Below are 24,244 nucleotides of genomic sequence, written 5' to 3'. Positions count from 1 at the left end.
ATGTAGGATAGAGACTTGTATATATAGGTGGTGCTTCCTCTCCTATGATTTGTTATAATTGCCATCCTCTCCCTTTTGGGCTTTCTAAAAAGATTAGGGTCTCTAGCCATGCAGTTCCTCTGATCCTCCAATGTTAATCACACTTGTACTCTTCTATTAGTTTCACCCTCCAGCAATATGATGACTATCTTTTAACATAGACTATTTATGCTAGATCAACAGATACCCCCAGCTACCTTTTTCTCCCCAAAACTGAGCCATCCAAACTTGATCTAACGAAATGCAATAACAATATGAGACTTCAAAGAACTGCATGCAGCTGGATTCTCTTCCATGTGTGAAATATATCTTGCATCGTGGAATGCAATACATAGGAATCCCTTTGTCCTTGGTACTGTACACCTCCAACTTGCTCAACAGCATGGTGAGACAAAAAGGTATATCTACACTGCAAAAAGACCCAAAACGGCGAGTCTCAGAGACTGAGTCAGCTAGTTGGACTCCTGCTACTTGGCTAAAAATCGCAGTGTAGACATTCCTGCTTAGGCAGGAGTGGGGGCTTTGAGACCCTTCATGGGTTTCAGAGCTGGGCTCCAGCCTAAGTGGGAACATCTACACCAAGGGTTCTCAAACTAGGGGTCAGGACCCCTCAGGGGGTTGCGAGGTTATTACATGAGGGGTCGCGAGCTGTCATCCTCCACCCCAAACCCCGCTTTTTCTCCAGCATTTATAATGGTGTTAAATATATAAAAAAGTGTTTTTGATGTATAAGGGGGGTTTGCACTCAGAGGCTTGCAGTGTGAAAGAGGTCACCAGTACAAAAGTCTGAAAACACCTTATCTACACTGCTATTTTTAGCCCAGTAGTGCAAACCCAAGTCAGTTGATCCAGGCTCTGAGACTCGCTGCTGTGGGGTTTATTTGTTTTTCTGTGTAGACTTACCCTAAGACAACTTACTGTTTAAAAGTCCCAAAGAGACACATCATGTAGAAAAAAAATCTCACTTCATTTCAATGCAACAGAGAAAGCTAGTGTTTACAGGGATGGACACAAGAAAGGAGATTCATTCCAAGCCACATGCATCCATGATTTTTAGTTATGTTCAACAAGGACCTGATCCTGCACCATTAAAATCAGTTGCAGTTTTGCCACAGACTTCTCGTGCTTGATCCATCTCCAGGGATCTCACAAGGATAGCTACATACAAGAGGAATTAAAGGGTTTTACTAGGTGATTATGTATCTATCCATCCATCTCAAATTTGAAATATCAAACAAAGGAAGTGGAAGGAAAAGAGCCTACCGTATTTTGGTAAGAGGTACATGTTCAGAGGCACCAGGATCAGCACTAAGCATCCTAGCACTATGAAAGGGACTTCATAGCCAAAGGACTGATACAAAAAGCCACCTATAGGTGGGCCCAGCACTAGTCCAAGCCCTGTAAAAATTTCAAGGCTGCCCTGTGGGAGGAGAGGGCAAAGGGGAAGGAGGAGAGAAAGAGAACAAAAGTTAGTAGATCATTAGTAGGTCATTGATCAAGAGCTAGAACAAATCATAACCATAAATCAAAACCTTTACATGCAAGGACAGCAAAGGTAGACTGAAAAGCTGGCTGGTTAAAAGCTAAGTGAGCTTTTAAGAGTAAGACCAAATGTACTGCTTACTTTTTCAGTCTTAGCCACTCAAATGATGCCTAATGTACTCAGTTCCTAGGGGAAAACATCTCCAGTGCTGTTCCATATACCCAATACATCTGCAAAGAGGCCAGCAATGAAGTGACTACATTTCCCAAATACAAAATTACATTAGAACCTGAAGGGGAGAACTTAGTAAGCATATCACAATGAATCATCATTAAGTCACCTCTTTGGGGCTTGGGTGAAAGATGCCTTAAATTAAATAACTTTTCTGCCTACATACAATTGGTCAAGTTTAGCCCTTGCAACTATCTAATGAAGTCTATCTGGCTACAACAGAGATACGTTTGACCCATTAATTTTCTTTTATTGGATACAACCTCAAAGAACAGGATGAAGGGGACCTACATGGACTTCATCTCTTCCTGTTATAGTACCATTAGTCCCCATTGCCGAAGTGTGTTACATCATTTGATCAGCTTATATTTAGAGCAAGATTGACAGGTGCCAGAGGCTCAAGTTCAACAAGTCCCTTCAAGTACCTTCATGACCTGGGGCCTTGCATAGGGAAATCGAGGATCTGATCTTGTCAAATGTTTCCCCCCGCCCCCAATTAAAATTTTATTTAAGCCTCCATCCTCCCCTGCACTTCAGCTCTCCTCCGCTATCCCAAACAAAAAAAAATTACCTCTATGTAATTAAACATCAGCATCAATTCCTACTCCAAGTCTCCTGCCACACCCACTTTTTAGATCCCTCCTCCCATTGCTACTGGCTTGCTGCTTTTAAAGCTAGGGCATAACATTAGTATCATGCAGGGTTTGGTCAGCATGCTTTCCCTTCTGTCTATTCCTAGTGAAGCCATCACCAATGCAGCTGGACACAACAACACTTTGTAACAGTCCCACTAGAACTGATGAACCTTAGAAGAAAAATCCCAGCTGTGATGGTTTAACTCCTCACTGAAGCCTCTGGTTACAGATTGATTCTTAAGCAGAAAGCTGTATGATAAACCAAGATATTTCCCTTTGTTGTGTAATGTCATACGCCATGTCATAACAGAATTCAGTTTTCATGAAGACTAGATTAAATTGTTGCATTTTTAAAAAGCTTTCAAGTTATACGTTGTCTGTCAGTCTTCTACCCATGTTTCAAACAACACTGGCAAATGGATCACAACAAGAATATATTAAAAATCCCTCCTCAGCTAATCCTGAGAAAGTCAAAGACTTATTTTCTAACGCTCCTGTAAAAATTACTGAATGAACTCAGTTTTACATCCTCATTCCTTCCATTGTTCCAGGACCTACATAACTTTTGTTGCACCTGAATCGTGTTTATTCCTTCACGCATATAGCATTTTAATTCGAGTTTTTATTTTATTTTTTTAAGCTGGAGGAGCATATGGTACACACTTGACACTAGCTGTATGGTTACAGTGGCTGTTTGGTATACAAAATGCATAAAGATGAGAGTCATTAAAACACTTTTATTCTTGACATTTGGCTATAATGTGTAGTTCTGTACATACCATTACTGTAGCTATATTATTGGGAAAAGCCTTTGCAAGAATAGAAAATGATGCCGTCACTGCTGCAGCAAAGCCTATGGCATCCATCGCTCTAACCAGAAAACACAAACCAATGAATACTGGTCCATCAGGTGCTCTATCCAACAAACTGAAAAAACAAGGAAACTAATGAAATTTAGTAAAATAAAACCCCCAATCCTTAAAATACAACTGTAAGGTAAACTCCTGACGTCTTCTAGATATGGTATGGTCCAGTGGTCAAAGCACAGGGCAAGTCTCTTGCCCTTTGTCAAATGGGAATCTCTCTTACTTATCACATATGTATAACATCATATAAAGAAAGAGCTTGAAAAGTGTGGACACCTAGCAGCCAGCATAGGCTCTCCTCGTATCAGAGTCCAGATCCAGAATCCTCGTATGAAGCTCATCTCCACTTTTATTCCTAGTTGCTGTGGAAGGTGCTGTCTCTGGACCTTGCTTAGGGACTCCAGCTTTTTTGTATGTGCCTATGGCTAATATACATTTGATACATTAGAAACTCCACTATCTCTGGGTATGTTTAACACTGCATTATAAACCCAGCCTCAGACCCAGGCTTCTCTATCATCCACATAAAAATATTCTGATGAGTCAGTAAACTCTCAGGACCTGGGTCTTAGGATCCACCAAGGGGGGTAGGGGGAGGTGAAATTGAGCCCAAGCCCTGCTGTGACTCAGGTCCAAGTGCCGTCTTTCTGTAGCATGGATGTAGCTCAAGCCTGGGTCCCTAGACTTGTGGCCAAAGAGTCTATCACCACTATACCACAATCCTCTGGTCCTGTGTTTCTCAGACCTTTGTGTCCGAAACTACCTAGTCAGTTCCCAGGCATTGGAAGCAATCCTTCCTTTCAATGCCGACAGTTGAACTGGGTTCAGCCATCTCCTGTGTTCATTATGCCCAGCAACAAGAAGCAGCCAGTTGTATTAATATACATGAAATAAATGAGCCAAATGTATTAGCATAATCCAGTCACTGTTTAACATTAAATAGCAGAAAACAAGGTTCGGGAGTTAGGATACAGAGACTTCAGCCTCCTTAGCACCATAGAAAACATCATTAAATATCCTTTTAACCTTTTGTTAAGGATACAGAAAAGGAAAAGCAATTAAAGCATTTGAAATGTAAAGTATTAAATACGGCTTTCATTTTAACATCTCATCCCCTTTCGCTGTAAGAGTGTTGTTTGACAGTCTCTTCAATGGTATCAAAGACAGGAATAACTGTCCTTTTTGGGAAAAGAGAAGTTAGGTGAGAAGGGCTGGAGATTTCCTAACTTCTTCTTTTCCCCCCCCCAAAAAGGACAGTTATTCCTGTCTTTGATACTATCGAACAGACGATCAAACAAGGGGCCTTTTTCTTCTAAAATTGGACTTCAACAGCAGCAATGAGGAAATCTCCAGCCCATGTCAGCTCATTGCTGTTGCTGAAGTCCAATTTTAGAAGAAAAAGTGCCCTTGTTTGACAGTCTCTTCGATGGTCTCAAAGATGGCATAATGGTCATCCCAGGTGGCATTTGGGATTCAGCTGGAGCCGGCAGGGGTGGCGATGTCACCTGGGTCCCTCTCTCTCTGGTCCATTCTGGTCAGGATACCTCTCAGGATCAGGATGAGGAAAGTCAAGGGCTCTAGGAAATTGAAGGGGGGGCAGCTATGATGGTGAAGCTCACTGCAGTAGTTTCTGTCTGTTCTTCATCTGTATTTTTGTTTTCAGACTTTCCCCAGATAAAAATGTTTTAAGAACCCCAAAGAGGGAGTGATGGGTGGAACAGCCTCTACCCTTATTATTTTGTTCACCAATTAGGCCTAATATCTGAAATATCAATATTGGTATATTAACTTCACATCTCCTGTTCATAAGCCAAGCATATAATTCAAAGACTGTTGAAATTATCAACGTGGCCTTTGTGGTTTAGACTAATTGAGCTACTTTGTCTGGTTCTCTTGCACTCGCTACAACATTTTTTAGAATAGGTTACCGTGACATCATATGAATTTACACTCACTTTTTACAGTTAAAACTCACAATTAGGGCAAATCTGTGAGCCCATTCACCACAAGCCCCACACTATGTGCACTGCTAGGTGGCCATGGGAACACAGCCAGATTCTGGTTAATCTCTGGTGTGAGGCAAACAAGATGTCTGATTTCATCAAGAGTTGCAGAAATGATCACGTGTCCCAGGAAATGTTGCAGAAGTTTGCGACGCTGGGGATCCACCAGACAGCTGGTCAATGCAGAGAGAGACTCAATCAGCTCAAGACCAACCACTCCAAAGTCAGAGATGACGGCCCAAATCTGGGAACTCCCTGCCTCTTCTATGAGGCCTTTGGCAGGGTAAAGAGAGCTGCACTGACCACTGAGTCCATGGTGGTGCATGACAATCTGCTTAATGGGGGTTATAAGGATGCCATCCCTAACTCTCAGGCAGCATCAAAGGAGAGCCAGCAGCCACTAGATCAAGCTCAGGAAATGACTCTCTGGTACTTACAATGCTCCCTGAAGAGGCTTTACTACCAGAGCAGACATAGCACGTGAGGATAGCCCAGAGGAACACCCAACAGCAACAAAAGCAGATAAGGCAGTAGTAGTGCCAGAGTCTGGTAAGTTTCTGACCCCATGTTTGTTATTAATATATGGATGGGATGGATTTTCAGCTTATGCCCCAATGAAAATTATTATTACAAGCCAGGGGTAGCAGCATATATCAACTAATGGTGGAATACCTGCCAGAACCATTTTGAATTCATGTGGTGGGGGTGACACAATGAATACTGGGAAGTGAATACAAATATTACACAAGCAGTTATGATTCAATTTTTACTTGATAATGATGCTGTCACAAAGAAGTGTAGGTATGTTAAAATTAAAATCTTTACACAGACTTTTCTGGTATTACAACACACCATACAAATCAGACCAGGATGAGCTGCATATCCAATTACTATAATGGGGGTATATAATCCATTGGTGCCACATTCACGGTCTGAAATACACTGGGGGAGTTGTATGTAGTCCCTGGGTGCCATACTACCCACTGTGTGATCTTGGGCAATTCACTTCTCTCTGCCTCACTTTATCATCTGCAGAATGGATGGTCTAATATGTACCTGTTGTACCTCCCATGGGTACAACAGGTACATATTGGTACAGTCAGCAACTTGAAATCCTCAGCTGAAAGGTACTTTATAAATGCAAACTCTTATTCTGTTATTGAATATAGAAATGTGGTGGAGAGGGGGACGCTTTGAAGTCCCATATTACACAAATACAATCCCAGGAGAACGGGGATGTTATTTAGATGATGTATAGCCTATTATAAGTCTGGCCTGTGGCTGGGGTGTCTATACACTCTATGGATGCTGTATTAAGAGTCCAAGTTGTCCAGTATATAGTCCATAGAGGATGTATTGTAAATCCAAGCTGCACCAGGGTCACTGACCAAATGCAGGGCGTGTTCCAGGGGGCTGCAATACATCTGCAGGATAATGGCATCCTGATGATTTGCCCATGAATTTTCACCCAATCCCATTTGCAGATTGCAAACTTTCCTGAAGCAGGAACTCCAAATAGGTGGTCACATTTCAGGAGATAGGCTTATTAAATAGGGCTCCTCTGTAGGTCACTAGCCCCCTCCTCTTGTAGATTGCTGGTCAGGGCCAACAAGCCATTATCATACACAGCTGGCTTGTCCCCAACAGCTTGGAACACAAGATCCCTTTGACATTCAGGAATTGCCAGAAGTATTATGTCCTACAGAAAGTGGACAGCCTAAGAAGATTATAAAACCATGCAGAGTAAGCCATGGTAAGCTGTCTCCTCTCCCACAAGGGGAAAATGGTCTGTTAATTTGAATTTAAGTTGATCTTGTAAATTGGACTTAATTGTAATGTGATTATCTGAATATTATAAACCTAGAGTATCATTTTTTGATCTTAAGATTCCAGATCAAGTCAAACTATTTTTTTAAATACTCAGACAATAATGTGTTCTTTCATTTGGCTTGGCATGCCCCTCCACCTCTGCAGGGCTACAATAGCCAGCCATGAACCTTGTGGAGGAGGCATACTCCTGTCAATGAAACAGGTACATGAAGAATGATGGACATCCTGAATAAGGCCAGTCAGCAACTTCAATACCAATGGCCAGGTCCAGCCAAAAAGATGCTGCGCTGAGTGCGGAGAGATTGTTTTCCAGAAATTGCACTGCCAAACAGTGCTTGAGAGGGGAAAATAGAGTACAACAGAAGTAACTGGTTGAGAGACTGCTTGTGTTCATGACAGTGAGACTACAGACTCCAACTCCAGCCCCTCCTGTTCCAGCCCCATTCCATGAGTCCCCTCCATGGTGCAGTGTTCCCATGTCAGAGAACTGCACAATTCTGTGGTTGAGTGGTCCACACCACACAGAATAAATGTTATGTGGAGACAATGAGTATACCCTGTTCACTCCTCCACTCTGGTGCAGCAGGGGCCAGAGCACACAGCACACACTAGAAGGGCTAAAGAGCAGAGGGACATAAAACACTCCAAGCTCTGTTTCACTAATTTTGAGTGTCCTATATGTAGTCAGTTATTAGATGCATATCTAGAAATAGTGATTTTATTTTCACACCAATATGGAGTCATGAGAACTGTTTATCATCTTTACTAAAGCTGGCAATCCAAAACAGTAGGTTAAAACATGTGCATTTTTTATCTTCATTGTATAAAATAGGCACAACAACAATATATTGCACTGCATCCATAAGTTCAAACTCATGAGAACCACCACCTCTAGTGGAATGTGTGAATAGAACCCATTTCCCAACAGATAGTATTTTGCTCACCATTTATATTAGGATGCACTTATATTCACACATGAATGATTCACCCTCATCCTAAGGGCTGTGCAAGCCCACAGTGTGGTCACAAAAAACATCCCTGATTTCCATTGCATATAGGGATCCTGCTACAGTTAGGACAGGTGCACTTTTTGGGTCTGTATACAAGTCAAGCAATCCAGCAGGATCCCGAGTCCACTGCTGTTGGAATGGCTCAACTTAGTCCTCACAGACATTATGCAGAATGCAGCAGGGCACAATACTGCAGATGGCATTGATAAATTTGGCATTCTTATGTTTCTGAAAAGAACATCAACAGGATTTCAATCCACTAAACACATTCTACAGCTACTGAGAGTATAATTAGCCTTCTTTTGCCAGACCCTCTGACATCAGGGTATGGTTTAAAATGTCATGGCAAAAGTGGGTACAACACAGGGTCCCCCAGTGGGACAGTTACTCATTTATAACATCACTTGGTGGGAAGAATGTCCCAATCTATGAAAAATCCTGGCATTACATACTTTGCCAGTACAGCCTATGTTAGAGTCCATCAAGTGGCCAGTGTGTTCAACCAGATACTGTACAATGACGGAGCAGAATTCTTTGTGGTTTGTGCATTCAAAATGCTCCTAGAGGAGGGCAAAACTAAAGGCACAAGTCCCATTTATGGCCACAGCACAGTTTGGAAAGCCCATTTTCTCAACACCAACAATTATTTCAGGGACTTTGTTTATGCCCACTGTGAAAGTAGAATGAATTATATTGTAAAAATAGAAAGGATTAAAGAAATGCTGTCTGTACCTTTAAGAAAAACTGTTGGAATGTTGCAATCCAGGTGTCAGGAATACAGACATTCACATAGAACAATTGCACCATTTAAGGGCAATTGGTGAAGTATTAGCCTCAGATCCATAAAGAGTTAGTAAGGAAGTAGGATATGCATGCTGTGCCCCAGGTGAATTTTACAGTTTTGCTTTCTTTGTTCCTTTGTCTGATTCCCGCTCTTTTATCTGTATAAATAAGACGGTTTTGGCCTTGCATGGCCGCTCACATATTCTGAATGTTATTGGCAGAGCGCTGTGCTAATAAAACAGAGTGGTCTGACAAATTGTGAGTCCTGATTCTAACTTTGACAATTTGGAGGTTCCACCGAGATGGCAACCGTCTTCACTGGGGCTGTGTGATTCCTGACTGTTTTTGTAGGATGACCGTGGCAGCCGGCACCTGGGCATTTGGCCCAAGCGGTCCCCCACTAGAGCAGAAAGGCGCACAGCCACAGTGAGGTCTACGCCATCGAACCTGTTGGTTCCCACTCTGTTCTGGTAGGGATCCCGGGATCTGACATCAGGAATCTGGTCAGGTAATTATTTCTGTGTTTTGTCCGGACTGAGGACTGTCCTGTCTCTGTGTCTATCTGTCCTCTTGTGGAGTGTTTGAGTCTGGGTGCCGTCTCTGTCTGGGGATCGGCCGACCAAGGGGTTCCTGTCCCCGCGGTCTGAGTGAGTGAAATCTGCACAATTGCAGCCGCACCACACCTTGGGTAAAACCCTTAGTGTGAAAGCAAGGGCAATTGAGGCAGTAGCCTGTGGGCTCCTTTTATGTGTTGCAGCAGGCATCGCTCTGACGAACCTGAATTTCCTTCTTGTGTGATTGGTGTGTGAAAGTCCTCCTGTACTGGTAACCAGACGTCTAAGTCGGGACAGTTCCCTAAATGAACGCCGGCTCATTTTATGTATTTAGGATGGGTCCAGACTACTGTAAAAAGGGTCAAGACTCCTGTAAATTTCTGGGAAAATGGTCTAGGCTAACTCAGGGGGATCCCAAAACTCAGTGGCCACTGTTAAAATCTTGGAACAAAGACTGAGTGGACGTCTTAAAGGACAAACTCGGCCAACCTAAAACTAAATTGGCTAAAGGAGAGGTTAATTGTTTCATGCAGTGGTGGGAAGAGGCAAATCATAGGTGGACAAAATCAAAACTGGCCTCTCTCACTTATTCAAATAATAAGTTAAAAGCTTTATTAAAAGCCTCCTCTCCCACCACTAGACCGAGCGCTCCCCTTTACCCCGTTCTCCAAACCCCGGATCGATCCAAAACCCCTTCATACTCCCATCTCATTGTAAAAAGGACAAAAAGTCCCTTGTTCTGTTCCTCTTTGTTATCTGCCTCAGAAACTGATTCTTTATAGTGTCCCACTACCAATTCAGCAAGGTTGGGGGCGGGGGGGGGGGCTCCTCAACTAGCCCCCACCCTTCCTGGTCCCTTTCCTTGAACATTTCTTTCAAAATTGTGAAATGACCACAATATCATTCACAAACGGTTCATTGAAAAAAGCAGGATCGGGCCCAGACAAGCAGGCAAGCAACAGAAAAGAAACAGGTTGAAAGCCCTAAGGGAATAGTGTCAGGAGTAAAAAAAGTAGTAAGTGCAGGCATGAACCCCTGGAACAATACTTAAAAGGGTGAAATCTAAGGTGATAAAGGTGTCATTTTGGAACATAAACAAGTGATTTAAGAAAAGAGAGTGAAAAGTTAACTATAGAGGCTGGAGAGAATTAAGCAGTTAAACTTTGTGGAAAATGTTAAAAAGGACCATGTTAAAGAGAGAGAATTCTTGGTTTCTTTGCAGACATTCTGAAGGGAAAATGGGCCCTTTTCCAGAAGAGTGCCTGTAAATAATCCTTATATATATACAGCTATGCAAAAACAAAGCAGTGTAAAAAAAAATGTTAAGGAAAAGAAAATGTGTATGTATCTATTTGTCTGTGTATGTAAAGTTCTAAGAATCTAAACCAACACATCTGGTTTGTAAAACTACTGTTTTGTAGGTGTAAGATAAATTGATTTTGTTTTTGTTTTTAATGCCACTAAAAATTCATTTGACTCTTTGATTCAAAGTTGCAAAACTGACAGACCTTTTTGCAAGACACAGGTAATTAGTGTTGTTTGGCTTTGGGATTTAGCATTTAACCCTTAAGGGGTAACTTGATTCTTTAGAAAAATTAAAATGTTTTTAAATAAAGACCAAGTCATGGCTGCAATAGGGCAGTCAGAATCAGGAGAATAGGTAGAGATTCTGGAGTCTTTTTGTTTGTTTGGTTTGTTTTTTTTGTAACAATAGCAGATAAGAGCTGTAATGACAGAATAAGAAGTTAACAGTGACCCTCTGAAGCAACAGCAGAGGTGAGGTGCACAAAACAAAAAGAAGCAATGTTAAAAACACTGAGCCTTAAAATGACTATGTGTAATCAGACTGTCACTTTAATAAAAGTACATGAAAACTCTGTAAAAACAAAACAAAGTTATACCTTATGTAAAAATTAATATGGCTAATGTTTTTAAAAAGTTATAGTATAGAAAGAATGTGCATTTTCCGTAGGACATGTGCAGCGTATATTGTAGAAAGGGATGTAAAAAAAAAAAAAGCAAATGAAACATGCTGCTGAATTAAAATCCTATTAGGGCTCCAAAAAGAGCCGCAATAGGCTGTGTTTTCTTTTTCAGATCCCTGTGTGTTAAAACAGAGTCTCTGAGCTCTGCTGATGGCTTTGAATCCAAAAGCCTAGCCTGTGTTGATGCAAATTACCTAACTGATAAAGAAAGGTGAAAACTGCCAGCACAAACGAAGCTGCAAATAAAGAACATACCTGGTCAGCAAACAAACTGCCTACATAAAAGGCATGGTATAACAAGATACCTTTAATAAATTTGATGCTAATGTTACTGTTAATATTAAACATTAAAATAACTTTAATGTTAGTGAGTACCCCTGTAACAACTTGTAGTGTGTATGATTTTTGGAAAAATCCTTTAAAGTAATATGGTAATGATGCTTCTCAGCTATTACCTGTGAATAAACTTAAAGCTTAACACAGCAGGGAAAACATTACAAACTTGGTCTGCTATATAAGAGGCAAAACTTGAGGTACACCACCTCATGAATTTAATAACTAAACAGTGAAATAATTTTTGCATAACCCTTAAAATGTAGAAGCCATTAAAACCTGGCCTGCCTATTTAAAAAAAAAAAAACACAGGAAAATATGGGGGTAATTCCTCTGTTTTGCCTGCAGTCAGGAAGGGTATTTGTAAAGATTTCATTCTTTAAGCAATAATCAATGCCACCCCAAAAGGGGTAGAAAACTGTTCTTTTTGTCTTTCAGATAATCCAAAGTACTGTATAATGGACTATGTGTATGTGTTAATTCTTGGGGAAAAGTGTTTAAAAAGTGCTAGCAACCCACCAGAAGACAAATGTAAATGTAATGTAAGTACTGTGTTTACCAATAATCACATTTACTATTTGCCACAACAACAACAACAACAGAGTCTCCGCTTACTGTAAGCACTGATTTAGCTGAGTTCTCTATCAACCTTGGCATTAAATGGCAAACAGTTACCAATCATCTGTTAAAAGGTAAAAAGGTAACATGGCTCCTAAAAAAAATAAAAACAAAAATGTGGAAAACTGAACTATTCATATTATACACGCAAATGGGGACATGTTAAAAATTGCCACTGCATAAAAGCATAACAGCTTACCATTGGTATAACATTTTCTGGATGGTCTCCCACAACTACTGGCATACTAATATTACTACCCTAATTGTTTTTGGTTTTACATTGTATGTGTTTAATTGAAATGTTTAAAATGTGCTGGTGGATAAAACAAATGTATGTAAAGCTAAAGCCACAGGCCCAAATCACCTCCCAGTATTTTCTATTACGTGGACTAAATAAGAAGTGACACTGGCGATTAATAATCTTAGTGTCAAAAGGGGGATATGTAGGAGCAGGATTTTATAATATCCCATAAGAATTAAAGTATAATTTGATTTCATCCTGCTAGTCACTATTTTTAAATAGCAGAAAGAAATGACCCCCTGGGACTATAGGATTCTGTTTTCCCATATGCATTACAAATTGGGCCCTCTCTAACTCTTTGTTTTAAGATTTAGGTAGTAAGAGACAGGATTCTCCATTGTGTCTGTGTTAAGTAAATTAGAGAAACATTGAAGGCCTGGGTCTCAATGTAAATTGTCTTAGTTATCAATTGTAAAACTTAGCAAGGTTTAATTTGCAATGTTTTTTTTGTTCAATATAAAATACTACTGTTTGTATTCTCAAATCTATTTGTGTGAATGAGGAATGTATGCATCAGGACAAGATAAGGTGTGAAGGCCATTGTTATAGCCAGAGTCAAGGGACGGCTGTTAAACTGTCTGGCATCTCAGAGTGGATACATGCTTCGCAGTGTAAGAATGCACCACCCCCAGTGAACCAAACACCACCTCAGGACCATGCAGAGTCAATTTTTTTGACTCCAGAAGAAGACGTAGAGGAACAGCCTGCAATACCTTACAATCTACGCTCTCGTAAGGGTTGCCAGAAGCAGATGACTACATAAAGCAAGGCCCAAGAAGAAGCAGTAGTGAGCCTAGCGCCTGCTGCCTGGTGGACATAAAACTGTAACTGCAGTTCCCTCAGTTGAGGTTGTCAGAACCAGAAGGGCCCTGCCTCCAACATGCGCCTCTGGGGGTGCCTGTTCTTCGGCTGCTGGTGTCTTAAGGTCTGGGGAGTCCACAATGACAATTCTTTTATCCAGCAGCAAGTGTGGATAGCTCAGACCCTTATTATTTCTAAATGCTGGGTCTGCAGCCACATCCCAGCCCACTCTCAAACTGGTGTTCCTGTCCTGGCTATCCCACTCAATTCCCCAGACCTCACTGGAGGACCTTGTCCGTTTAACACAATATGGAACAGTAATGACACCTGGGAAGAGGCTATTGGCAGTTCCTTTATCCCACTTGGGGGAGTAATACACCACGCAAAAAGACTCCTAAGGTTACAAGCAGTGGTTGAAATAATGGCAAATGAAACCGGAGAAAGTTTAAAAACCCTGGCCAAAGAAACAGGGGCGATCAGACAGGTTGCCCTCCAAAACCGTCAGGCATTAGACATAGTGCTGATGGCCAAGGGAGGGACCTGTGCTCTTGTTGGGTCTAAACTTTTGGTGAACTTTGGGGAGCCAAAACACACCCAGACTGACTGTCTCTGCATAATCCTTCCTGAACCCTTTTGAACAAAGCACTGACCTGCAAACTACTCATGACACCCCCTTTCCCTAGTAGCCATTAGCCTTTATCTCTATGCATTTACTTGTTAACTTGCTTTTCCTGTAAAATCTTGATTAATTATGCATGACCATTATCTTTTGTTAATCACTTTGTTTACTTCTGTGTATAAATATTGATGCTCACCCCTAATAAAGGGGCCACACTTAATCTAAAGCTTTTTAGAGCTAAGGATAGTGTGAGCCCGTTGATCAACGCATTGGTGTCTGGTCTCTGACAGAATTGTGTGCCCCATACCAACTCCACACGAACTCGGGTGCTGGAGAGGTGAGTGAGGACTTGCTTTATTACCTAACAATTTGGGGGCTCGTCCGGGATTCCTTCTGGTGCGGTACCTCTGTCCAGTGGTCAGACCACTCATATATGAATTGGCAAGGCGCCACAGGAGATTTCTCCCAGCCAATTCAATATTGAGGGGTCGTGTATTGGACAGCAGGGTAAACGCCAGTTGGAGGGCTCCTGTCAGACACCATGGGTCAAGGGACTAGCGTGCCTCTTGAGAGTCCGTTGGGGATTGTAAATAAGTTATGGAACGAAGGGAAACTCCCAGTACAGACAGGAATGTCTAGGAAGAAGTTGTACACACTATGTGTAAGGAATTGGACTGGGTATACCGCGGTATTGGCCGACCCGGAGATGAGGTGGCCTTCGTATGGCTCTTTCGAACAGGCTGCCTTAAGAGGAGTAAAGAGCCAGATCGAAAAAGACCATCCGGGACAGTTATGTTACTGGCTTTGTTGGAACACAGCAGCAGAGCTGTGGAAATCTTTAAAAATTATGGCAGTCAGGTACTCTCCCGAGAGTGAACCCCCTCCAGGTTATTTCGATGAAGGGTGTAAACCACGGCGTGTTTTGACTCGTCAGCTGGTCCCCTCTGCACCTGCCCCTATTCCTCCGCAGGGGGACTCTCTCCATGTAGCAGAGGGGAATCTGCAGAATCCCAAATTGGAATTTCTGCAGAAGGATGAGGAGGAAATGGAGGGGCAAACCTCGGGAGGAGTAGTTACTAGGCTAATGTCCAAACAGATACAGCAGGGTGCATGCCCCCCCCCGAGGATAGCCCAGAGGATGTCCCCGTCAAATCTCTTGCGAGTAATAAAAGTATAGTTAGAGAGATGCCTTTACAGCTGCACCACCAGCTCAGCCCATTCCCCAGGCCTGGATCAACTACGGGAAACAGCAGCAGCCGCAGCAAACTCAGCCTCCTCAATGAAGGTACCCCGGGGGCGAAGACAAACAATGTGATGGTCTTATTTCCTTAATGTCTTTAGCCGGCTCCTTTCTCACTTTCTCCCCTCCCAGCAAAGAGCCTCGTTTAACCCTTTCAGTCCAGGGACTGCCTGTCTCTTTCCTCATTGATACTGGGGCTACTTTCTCTCTTTTAAATCATGCCCCCTCTCCCTGGCTATCCTCTGAGGTTAAAACTGCGACTGGGGTGGAGGGCAACCCACAGTCTCTGGGACTCACTTTGCCTTTGAATGTTATTTATGCTGATAAATGTTTTCCTCACCGTTTTCTTTTTTCCCCAGCTTGTCCGATCCCTTTGATGGGCCGGGATTTACTCTGTAAGCTTGAGGCTACTTTAACCTGCACTCCTGAAGGGGTAGGATTATTGATGATAGTGTTAGGACATTCGGCCCCTACTCAGGGTAATTGGGAAACACCCCCCTCTCTCTCCCCTGACCTCACTGACTTGCCTTCAACCCTCTGGGGAATTTCTGACACTGATGTTGGCCTGCTCCTTTCGGCAGAGCCCGTAAGGATTCAGGTGAAGCCTTCCTTAACCCCCCCGTCAGTCCCTCAATACCCCCTGTCGCTGGAAGCCCGGGAGGGCATCCGCCCCATTATCGAGGGATTCATTGCACAAAAGCTAGTCCGCCCTCAGCGCACTCCCTGTAACACCCCTATACTGCCTGTCAAAAAGCCTCCTAAAAAGGACGGAGACCCTGTTCGTTGGCGCTTTGTACAGGATCTACGAGTTGTTAATCAGTATGTGGTCCCTCTTCATGCAGTAGTTCCTGACCCAGCTACTATCATCAGCCAAATCCCCTGGGATGCTGAGTGGTTCACTGTTATTGACTTAAAATCAGCTTTTTTCAGCATTCCTGTGCACCCAGACTCTCAGTATCTCTTTGGTTTCACCTGGGAGGGACAAAGTTATGTCTGGCAACGACTTCCTCAAGGCTACAGAGACAGCCCCACGATTTTCAGCCAGTGCCTCCGCCACGACTTGGAAGGTTTCACCAGTCCGCAGGGATCCACATTGGTCCTATACGTAGATGACATCCTATTAGGTAATCGCGAAGAAGCTGCCCTCCGCATCGATGGTAAGGCACTTTTATTATACCTACACACCAGAGGCCACAAGGTAGACCCTAAAAAGATTCAGTGGGTCTCACAAAAGGTCCGATATCTGGGCTTCCTGTTAACCCCAGAGGGAAGACAGATGGACCCAGCCTGCATAAAGACTATTCAAAACTGCCCTCTACCGAACACCAAGAAACAACTTCGAGGTTTCTTAGGATTAATTGGCTTCTGTCGCCCCTGGTTGCCGTCCTGCGGGGAGTTAAGCAAACCGCTCCACCGACTCACTGCTAACCTTGCTCCTGACCCTTTGCAGTGGTCCCCGGACACTATTCAAGCCTTTCAGTTACTCAAGGACAGTGTGGCCTCCTCCATGTCTCTCCGCCCCCCCAATTACAGCAAACCCTTTCACCTTTTTGTCCACGAGAGGGGCGGAATTGCTAGTGGTGTCCTTACCCAGCTGAGCGGACCCCACCATTTCCCGCTTGCTTTTTACTCTCAGCAAATCGACCCTGTCGCTCAGGGAACCCCATCCTGCACCCGGACTCTGGCAGCAGCTGCCCTGCTGATCACAAAGGCAAAGAGCCTAACCCTGGGTCATTTTACCACGGTTTGGACCTCTCATGCCTTGTCAGCCCTTCTGCGTAGGGGCACAACCCAAGTCTTTTCGGCCCATCGTCAGCAACAGCTAGAGGCCGAACTCTTAGAAGACACTAACCTAATTTTTGAAAGGTGTGGACCCCTTAATCCAGCTACCTTGCTTCCTGACCTGCCAGTCCTCCAGGATCAGCACGACTGTGTGGAAGTAGTTTACAGCATCTTACAGATAAGAGACAACCTGTTTGACGTGCCACTGGACAACCCCGATTGCATCCTCTTCTCGGACGGAAGCTCCTTCTATGTTGATGGCAAGCGTTTCACTGGTTATGCTGTCACCTCTAAATGGGACATTCAAGAGGCCGCCTCACTGCCAGGCAACTGGGGAGCCCAAGCCGCTGAACTCTATGCCCTGGCCCGAGCTTGCCAGTTGGCCGCTGGTAAGACCGTTACCATTTTTACTGATAGCAAATATGCTTTTGGAGTTGTGCATTGTCATATCCACCTCTGGAAGTTTCGAGGTTTCCAGACAGCTGCCGGTAAACCCATTCAGCACCTCCCCCTCATCCACAAGCTTTTGGACGCCCTCCAAAAACCCTCTGTCCTGGCTGTAGTTCACTGCCGGGCCCATACTAAAGATAGTAGCCCCGTTACCCGTGGAAATGCCCTGGCTGACGCCTCCGCTAAGAAGGCTGCCACCTTACCTTTAGCCATGCCCACATTGGCTATTGCAGCCTCCTCCTTTACTCCACCGCACCCCGTACCAGTACCCGCTGCTGAACTGCAATCGTGGGAGAGCCTCGGGGCCACTCTGGTCAAAGGGACCTGGCTTATGCCAGATGGCCGAGCCTGCCTCCCTCGCTCCACATACCCCGTGGCAGTTCGCTGGCACCATGATAAAGGGGGTCACTACGGCACGCACGCCCTCGTGAACACCATCGCTCGCTTTTGGTATGCTCCAGGCATTCAACCCTATTGCCTATCAATAGTGAAAGCATGCAGCACATGTCAGCGTAATGAACCTGCTCCACCTCTTAACAAAATTAAGGGTGGAAGACCTCCGCCTGCTGCTCCATTTCAACATCTTCAAATTGACTTTGCAGATATGCCAAAGGCTTTTGGGAAAAAGCACCTCCTTGTTTTGGTTTGCCCTCTGACTTCCTGGGTCGAAGCTTTTCCTACTGCTAATTGTACTGCTGCCACAGTGGCAAAGATTCTCCTTAGAGACATTGTACCCCGTTTTGGCATCCCTCTTGTGCTCGACTCAGATCGCGGACCTCACTTTACTGGTCATGTCCTTGGCCGTTTAGAACAAGGACTGGGCATTTCACACTCCTTTCATACACCCTACCACCCCCAGTCTAGCGGGAAAGTTGAGCGTATGAATAGGAAACTTAAGTTTACATTGGCTAAATACTGTCAGGAAACAGGATTAAAGTGGCCTCAGGTACTTCCCTTGGTCCTGTTTCACCTTCGTACTCGCCCAACCCGCGCATTGGGATTATCCCCCTTTGAACTGCTCTATGAACACCCCCCCTTTCAAAGGCGGGGCGCTACCACGTGCTGATGTTTCACTATTGGGAGGGGATCATTTAACCGCGTGTCAGTTTCTCTCCCTACAGGCTCGCCTCCGTACCCTTTGGAAAGCCTCGCAGTTTTCCCAGACCGTGCCGCTGGAGGAACAGATCCACCCGTTCCAACCAGGGGACTTCGTCTGGGCCAAAAAGTTCGTTCGTGACGACACCCTCCAGCCAAGGTTTACTGGACCCCACCAGGTTCTTTTAACAACCCAGACTGCAGTGTTCCTGAAAGGACGCAAATCTTGGATCCACCACTCCCACGTCAAGCCAGCCGTAGTGGACCACAGTGACGGACCAGCAGCTCTTGTCACCACTGAGGACACTGCCTTCGACCAGTGGACCAGCTTACCTCTCTCAGACATTAGACTTAAATTGACTCGAAAAAAATGAGAGGACCCTTTATTCTGACAACTGTATGTTTTTTTATGCTTTTTTAGTTTATTTTCTGCTTATGAAGAATGCTGTGTTTTTGTAAATGACACCTACTCTAACACTTTTCAACGTACCAAACACCTAAGGGAAATGGCTAAAAACTACTCCTCTGGCCAGCCACCTTATAATTGGTGGGGAGCCTTATGAAATTGGCTGCCCGGATTTGGGTGGGTTAAAAAAAAAAACTCTTGGTGGGTGTGTTGGGGCCATAGTAGTCCTTATAATACTGTGTTGCTGTATTCAGTGTGTCCCCTCCCTCATAAACTCATGTAAGTCAGTTTATTCTTTTCCCACTTCAGCTAAAAGCCTTACTCTCTTCAAATTGGCCCAGGCTAAAATTGCCAAGCGGCCCTTGAGATCTTAAAATAGGGTGTAGCTTTTTGATTAATAGTTATCTCAAAGCTACAAATGGAGGAATGTTGGGTCTAAACTTTTGGTGAACTTTGGGGAGCCAAAACACACCCAGACTGACTGTCTCTGCATAATCCTTCCTGAACCCTTTTGAACAAAGCACTGACCTGCAAACTACTCATGACACCCCCTTTCCCTAGTAGCCATTAGCCTTTATCTCTATGCATTTACTTGTTAACTTGCTTTTCCTGTAAAATCTTGATTAATTATGCATGACCATTATCTTTTGTTAATCACTTTGTTTACTTCTGTGTATAAATATTGATGCTCACCCCTAATAAAGGGGCCACACTTAATCTAAAGCTTTTTAGAGCTAAGGATAGTGTGAGCCCGTTGATCAACGCATTGGTGTCTGGTCTCTGACAGAATTGTGTGCCCCATACCAACTCCGCACGAACTCGGGTGCTGGAGAGGTGAGTGAGGACTTGCTTTATTACCTAACACTCTCATTGGAAAAGAATGTTGTGTGTTTATACCTGACAATACCAATGAGGTAATAGATCACGCTAGCCACTTAGAACAAATCACATATCTTCCTCATGAAGAGCTGAGTTCTTTATGGAAGTGGCTAAGTAACCTGTTCAATTTCTCTGGCATAGGAAACTGGTTGTTTCAGGGAGCCCTAACTATCCTGTTTGAAATCTTAGTAATTTTGTATGCTTTCAGTTAATCTGTTGTATCCAGAATTGTGTCACCCAGATGGCTGCCCCAAAACAGAGTGCTAATATAATGATTTTGAATATCACTGATGAACAAAAAGATAAGAAACGGTTAATTTGTGGAACCCAGTAATTGTTGGTCATGGCGTGCGCTTGACCAAAAGGAGGGATTGTGAAAGTAGAATGAATTATATTGTAAAAATAGAAAGGATTAAAGAAATGCTGTCTGTACCTTTAAGAAAAACTGTTGGAATGTTGCAATCCAGGTGTCAGGAATACAGACATTCACATAGAACAATTGCACCATTTAAGGGCAATTGGTGAAGTATTAGCCTCAGATCCATAAAGAGTTAGTAAGGAAGTAGGATATGCATGCTGTGCCCCAGGTGAATTTTACAGTTTTGCTTTCTTTGTTCCTTTGTCTGATTCCCGCTCTTTTATCTGTATAAATAAGACTGTTTTGGCCTTGCATGGCCGCTCACATATTCTGAATGTTATTGGCAGAGCGCTGTGCTAATAAAACAGAGTGGTCTGACAAATTGTGAGTCCTGATTCTAACTTTGACACCACTAACCTTTGAATAAATCACAGTTCTGATAGCTGTATTGGTAGCAGTTTGTGAGGCAGATTTGCCAACACAAAACTGGATAGCTATAAACTTATAGCAGTTAGGGACAGCCAGCCGGTAGCTGGTTATAGGAACCTGCTTCTGGACTGGCATGGCCTCCCTCCCTCATGTATGCACCCTGACACTGCAGGGTCAGGGCAAGCTGTTCATAAAGCTCCAGAAACATCAACTGCTTCAACTGAAGGTTCTGGAGCCACTGCTGGGCATCCCAGGTCCGCATGATGATGTAATCCCACCAGTCTATGCTCATGGCCCTGCTCCAGAAGCACCAATCTACAGATGGGGAATCTGTGGCTATAGCAAGAGTCATGAGCAACAGCCACTAGTTGACGTCTGCTAATTTTTTTTTAAATAAGTCCCTCTGGAAGGACAAAATGACTGCCAAGATGTCCACCAGTGTCTCAGACGTATTAAAAAAAAAGCTTGACAAGTTCTTCCAAAGGTGCTCCATCCATCTTGGTGGCTCCAGTTGCTAGGAGTATGTAGACCCAAAGATGGCTCCACTGCATGTGCTGGCAGGCTGAGACAACTTCTGGTCAAGTGCCATGGAATGGACAGTCAAGTTTTGGTACTTCATGAACTAAGGCCTAGAGTAGCTACAGCTAGTGTTTTCCCCAGGAACTGAAATGGGGGTGGGAGAGGGGAACTGTTTGAATTTACAGGGTGAGTGAGGGTCAATGATGAGACTATGAAGGTGAAGGTAGGCCGTATAGCATCATAGTAAAAATTGCAAAATATTTCCACAACCATTTTATTAGATTTAACTCATGTTTAAACCACCACCACCACTTAAAGTTGGCTCCTCAAGCCTTGTGTGAAGCACACATCTTCATCCTTCTTGATTTTTTTTTGTAAGTTTGCACAACTCTGTTAATGAATGCAGTGCATTTGAGAAAAATTTATCTTTGGTGGACTCTCGGAGGTCCAGTCCTTCCATTGATATGCTCATTAGTTCATTCACGTGATCAGATAGAAGGCAACTTCTTTCAGAACAAAAAAATTTCTATTCAATGAAGAAAAAGAACATTCAGCTGTAGCTGTGGTGACTTGGAGTAGCAAGAGATGAATTCCTACTTCTTTCATCCCAGGAAACATAGCACAAAGATTGGGTCGAGCCACTAGTGATGATAAAGAAGTTGAAGATGAATGAAGATTTGACTTATGATATTCCACTGTAGGTTCGCATTCTCTATTCTGTCCTGATCACATGGCAAGCCCCTTTCTGGTACTGCCCCACTCCACTCAACTGTCACTGTTTTATAAGACAGGCATCTGTAAAAAGCTACGTAGAAGCTGAGGACAATCCAGAAGTAGCTGTTGTAGATTTGTAAGAATCAAGTCTGTATACTTTTTCAGCTGGCTTAAACACATCTTGTCCTCTTCACTTAAGGATTCAATACAAATGCCTTCATTAGTCAACTTCTGGACTGAAGTCTTTGCTTCCTCCAGTACATTTTCAACGTATCACTCTGATAGATGCTAAATTTGGATCAATTCCTGGACAAAGGTCTACTACTGTTGTTGCAGATGCCCAGATGGCATTATTTAATGACCCAAGTGGTTTCAACAGTAGACTTACAAAAGAGAATGGTGACAGTCTTCTCTGAACATAGCAGCAATAGTAGTCCACCAGCCTCACCACTTAGATCTGTCCTATCTTGCTAGATACTTTCCAAAGCCAGTAATAAACACTGCAGTAATTTTAAGACAACAGCCAGAGGTCATTCATGAGAAAGCCAGTGGGTATTCCCAGATTGATATGATTCCAATCTCAGTCCCAGTGTATCCATTTTTCCCCTCCACAAGACAGTCAGTCTTTCTGGACTTTGTTTTAAGCAAAAGCATAATGAAGACATTAAATTTATGGCTTTTTAAATGTCTTTTGGAGATTCTACAGCTGGTACCAGTGCTTGTTGGAGTAGATGGCCTCTGTAGCATGTACAGGAGAGATTAGGGTTATACTTTTCTCTGAGCAAAACTTGTACTCCACTAGGTCTCCAGAGAAGTTTGCAGCGCTATCAAATGCACAAGCAACCATCTGTTGGGGGTTAAATTCTTGTAATTTGAAACTCCAAGATGCAGATTGTCACAGATGCAGCCGATGTGTTTTCTATAACCTGAACATCTAGAAATGCACCTATTGACCTACCACTTACATCAATGTACACAATGACTTAATACCTGATATCTATTTGCATCAGTGCATTCATCAGCCATGTACATAAATTTTTTGAATGTGGAGAGTGCTTCACTTTTTCAACTGCTGAGTCTTTCACTATTGCACTGCATATGTCTAACACAGGAGTGGGCAAACTATGGCCTGCAGGCCACATCCGGCCAGTCAGAGCTTTGGATCTGGCCCGCGGGATTGCCACTTCCATGGCGCCATGGGCCCCATGCCATTCCCAGAAGCAACCAGCAACACGTCCCTGCAGCCCTTGTGGGGAGGGTGGGCAGAGGGCTCCAGGCACTGCCCTTGCCTGCTAGCACCACCCCCCGCAGCTCCCATTGGCCAGGAACAGGGAACCACAGCCAATGGGAGCTTCAGGGGAGGTACCCACAGCCTAGGGCAGCATGCAGAGCCCTCTGTCCTCCCTCCTCCATGGGACACAAGGATATGGTGCTGGCCACTTCCAAGAGTAGCATGGGGTCAGGGCAGGCAGGCAGCCTGTCTTAGCACTGCTACCACCCCAGAGCTGCTCCAGGTAAGCAGCCCCATACTGGCTTGGCCCGAACCTCAACCCCGTCCTGCACCCAAGCCCCCTGTCCTTAGCCCCCTCCCGCGCCCTCTCTGTGCCCCAACCCTTTCCCCTGAGCCCCTTCCTGCACACCACACCCCCATGCCTACATTCGATTTCCCCACCCACATGTGGCCCTCAGACCAGAGGTGGGCAAACTTTTTGGCCTAACCAGTTAGTTGAATTTCTTGCAGAAAGATAGTAAGCATTTGCCAATTTTTTTTGGAACCAGCATCCAACTTCAGGATTAACTAGTGACAATGCACTTAACATTGGCCTCCAGTTTGTAGTGTGTGGTAGCTCTTGCTTAAAGAGAAAGTATGATGCAACATCTATGTTTGTGTGCATAAACTTGTCTCTCCCACATTAACAGCCTCATCAAGTACTTCTAAAGTTGTCTTTGACAGTGATTGGCTTATAAGGCTTTCTGCATGTTGATGCAGTCCAGGGACTTGGTGTGTTGCAGCCTTTTCATGTAGTTTGTCAGCATTGGCTTTGCTGATCAGACTGGCAAAACAAGCTCCTCCACTTTTACTATATAAATCCATGGCATGCTCACATCTTGAATAATGTCGTGCAGATCTGGTTGCACCATCTCAAAGATATATTGGAATTAGAAAAGGTACATAGATGGGCAACGAAAATTAGGGCTATGGAATAGCTTTCCATATGAAGAACGATTAAATAAGATGGGACTTTTCAGGCTGGAAAAGAGACTGGGAGGTGGAGGAATG

At 43.8% G+C, this 24,244-nt stretch overlaps 1 protein-coding gene across 2 annotated transcripts in view; it reads right to left on the bottom strand.

Annotated features, from left to right (window-relative positions):
- The window catches only part of LOC127049177 (MFS-type transporter SLC18B1-like), a 44,335-nt gene that overhangs the window by 9,110 nt on the left and 10,981 nt on the right, over window positions 1–24,244 (bottom strand). For both annotated transcript variants that reach the window (XM_050949705.1, XM_050949706.1), the window contains 2 exons: window positions 3,168–3,315; window positions 1,303–1,459 (listed from right to left, as the gene is read on the bottom strand). In XM_050949705.1, coding sequence (XP_050805662.1) covers window positions 1,303–1,459; window positions 3,168–3,315 — 305 coding nt within the window. The remainder of the gene's footprint in view (window positions 1–1,302; window positions 1,460–3,167; window positions 3,316–24,244) is intronic.

The sequence above is a fragment of the Gopherus flavomarginatus genome, chromosome 4 (assembly GCF_025201925.1).
Source record: "Gopherus flavomarginatus isolate rGopFla2 chromosome 4, rGopFla2.mat.asm, whole genome shotgun sequence".
NCBI classification, from domain to species: Eukaryota; Metazoa; Chordata; order Testudines; family Testudinidae; genus Gopherus; species Gopherus flavomarginatus.
This window is presented reverse-complemented; position numbering and strand designations above follow the sequence as displayed.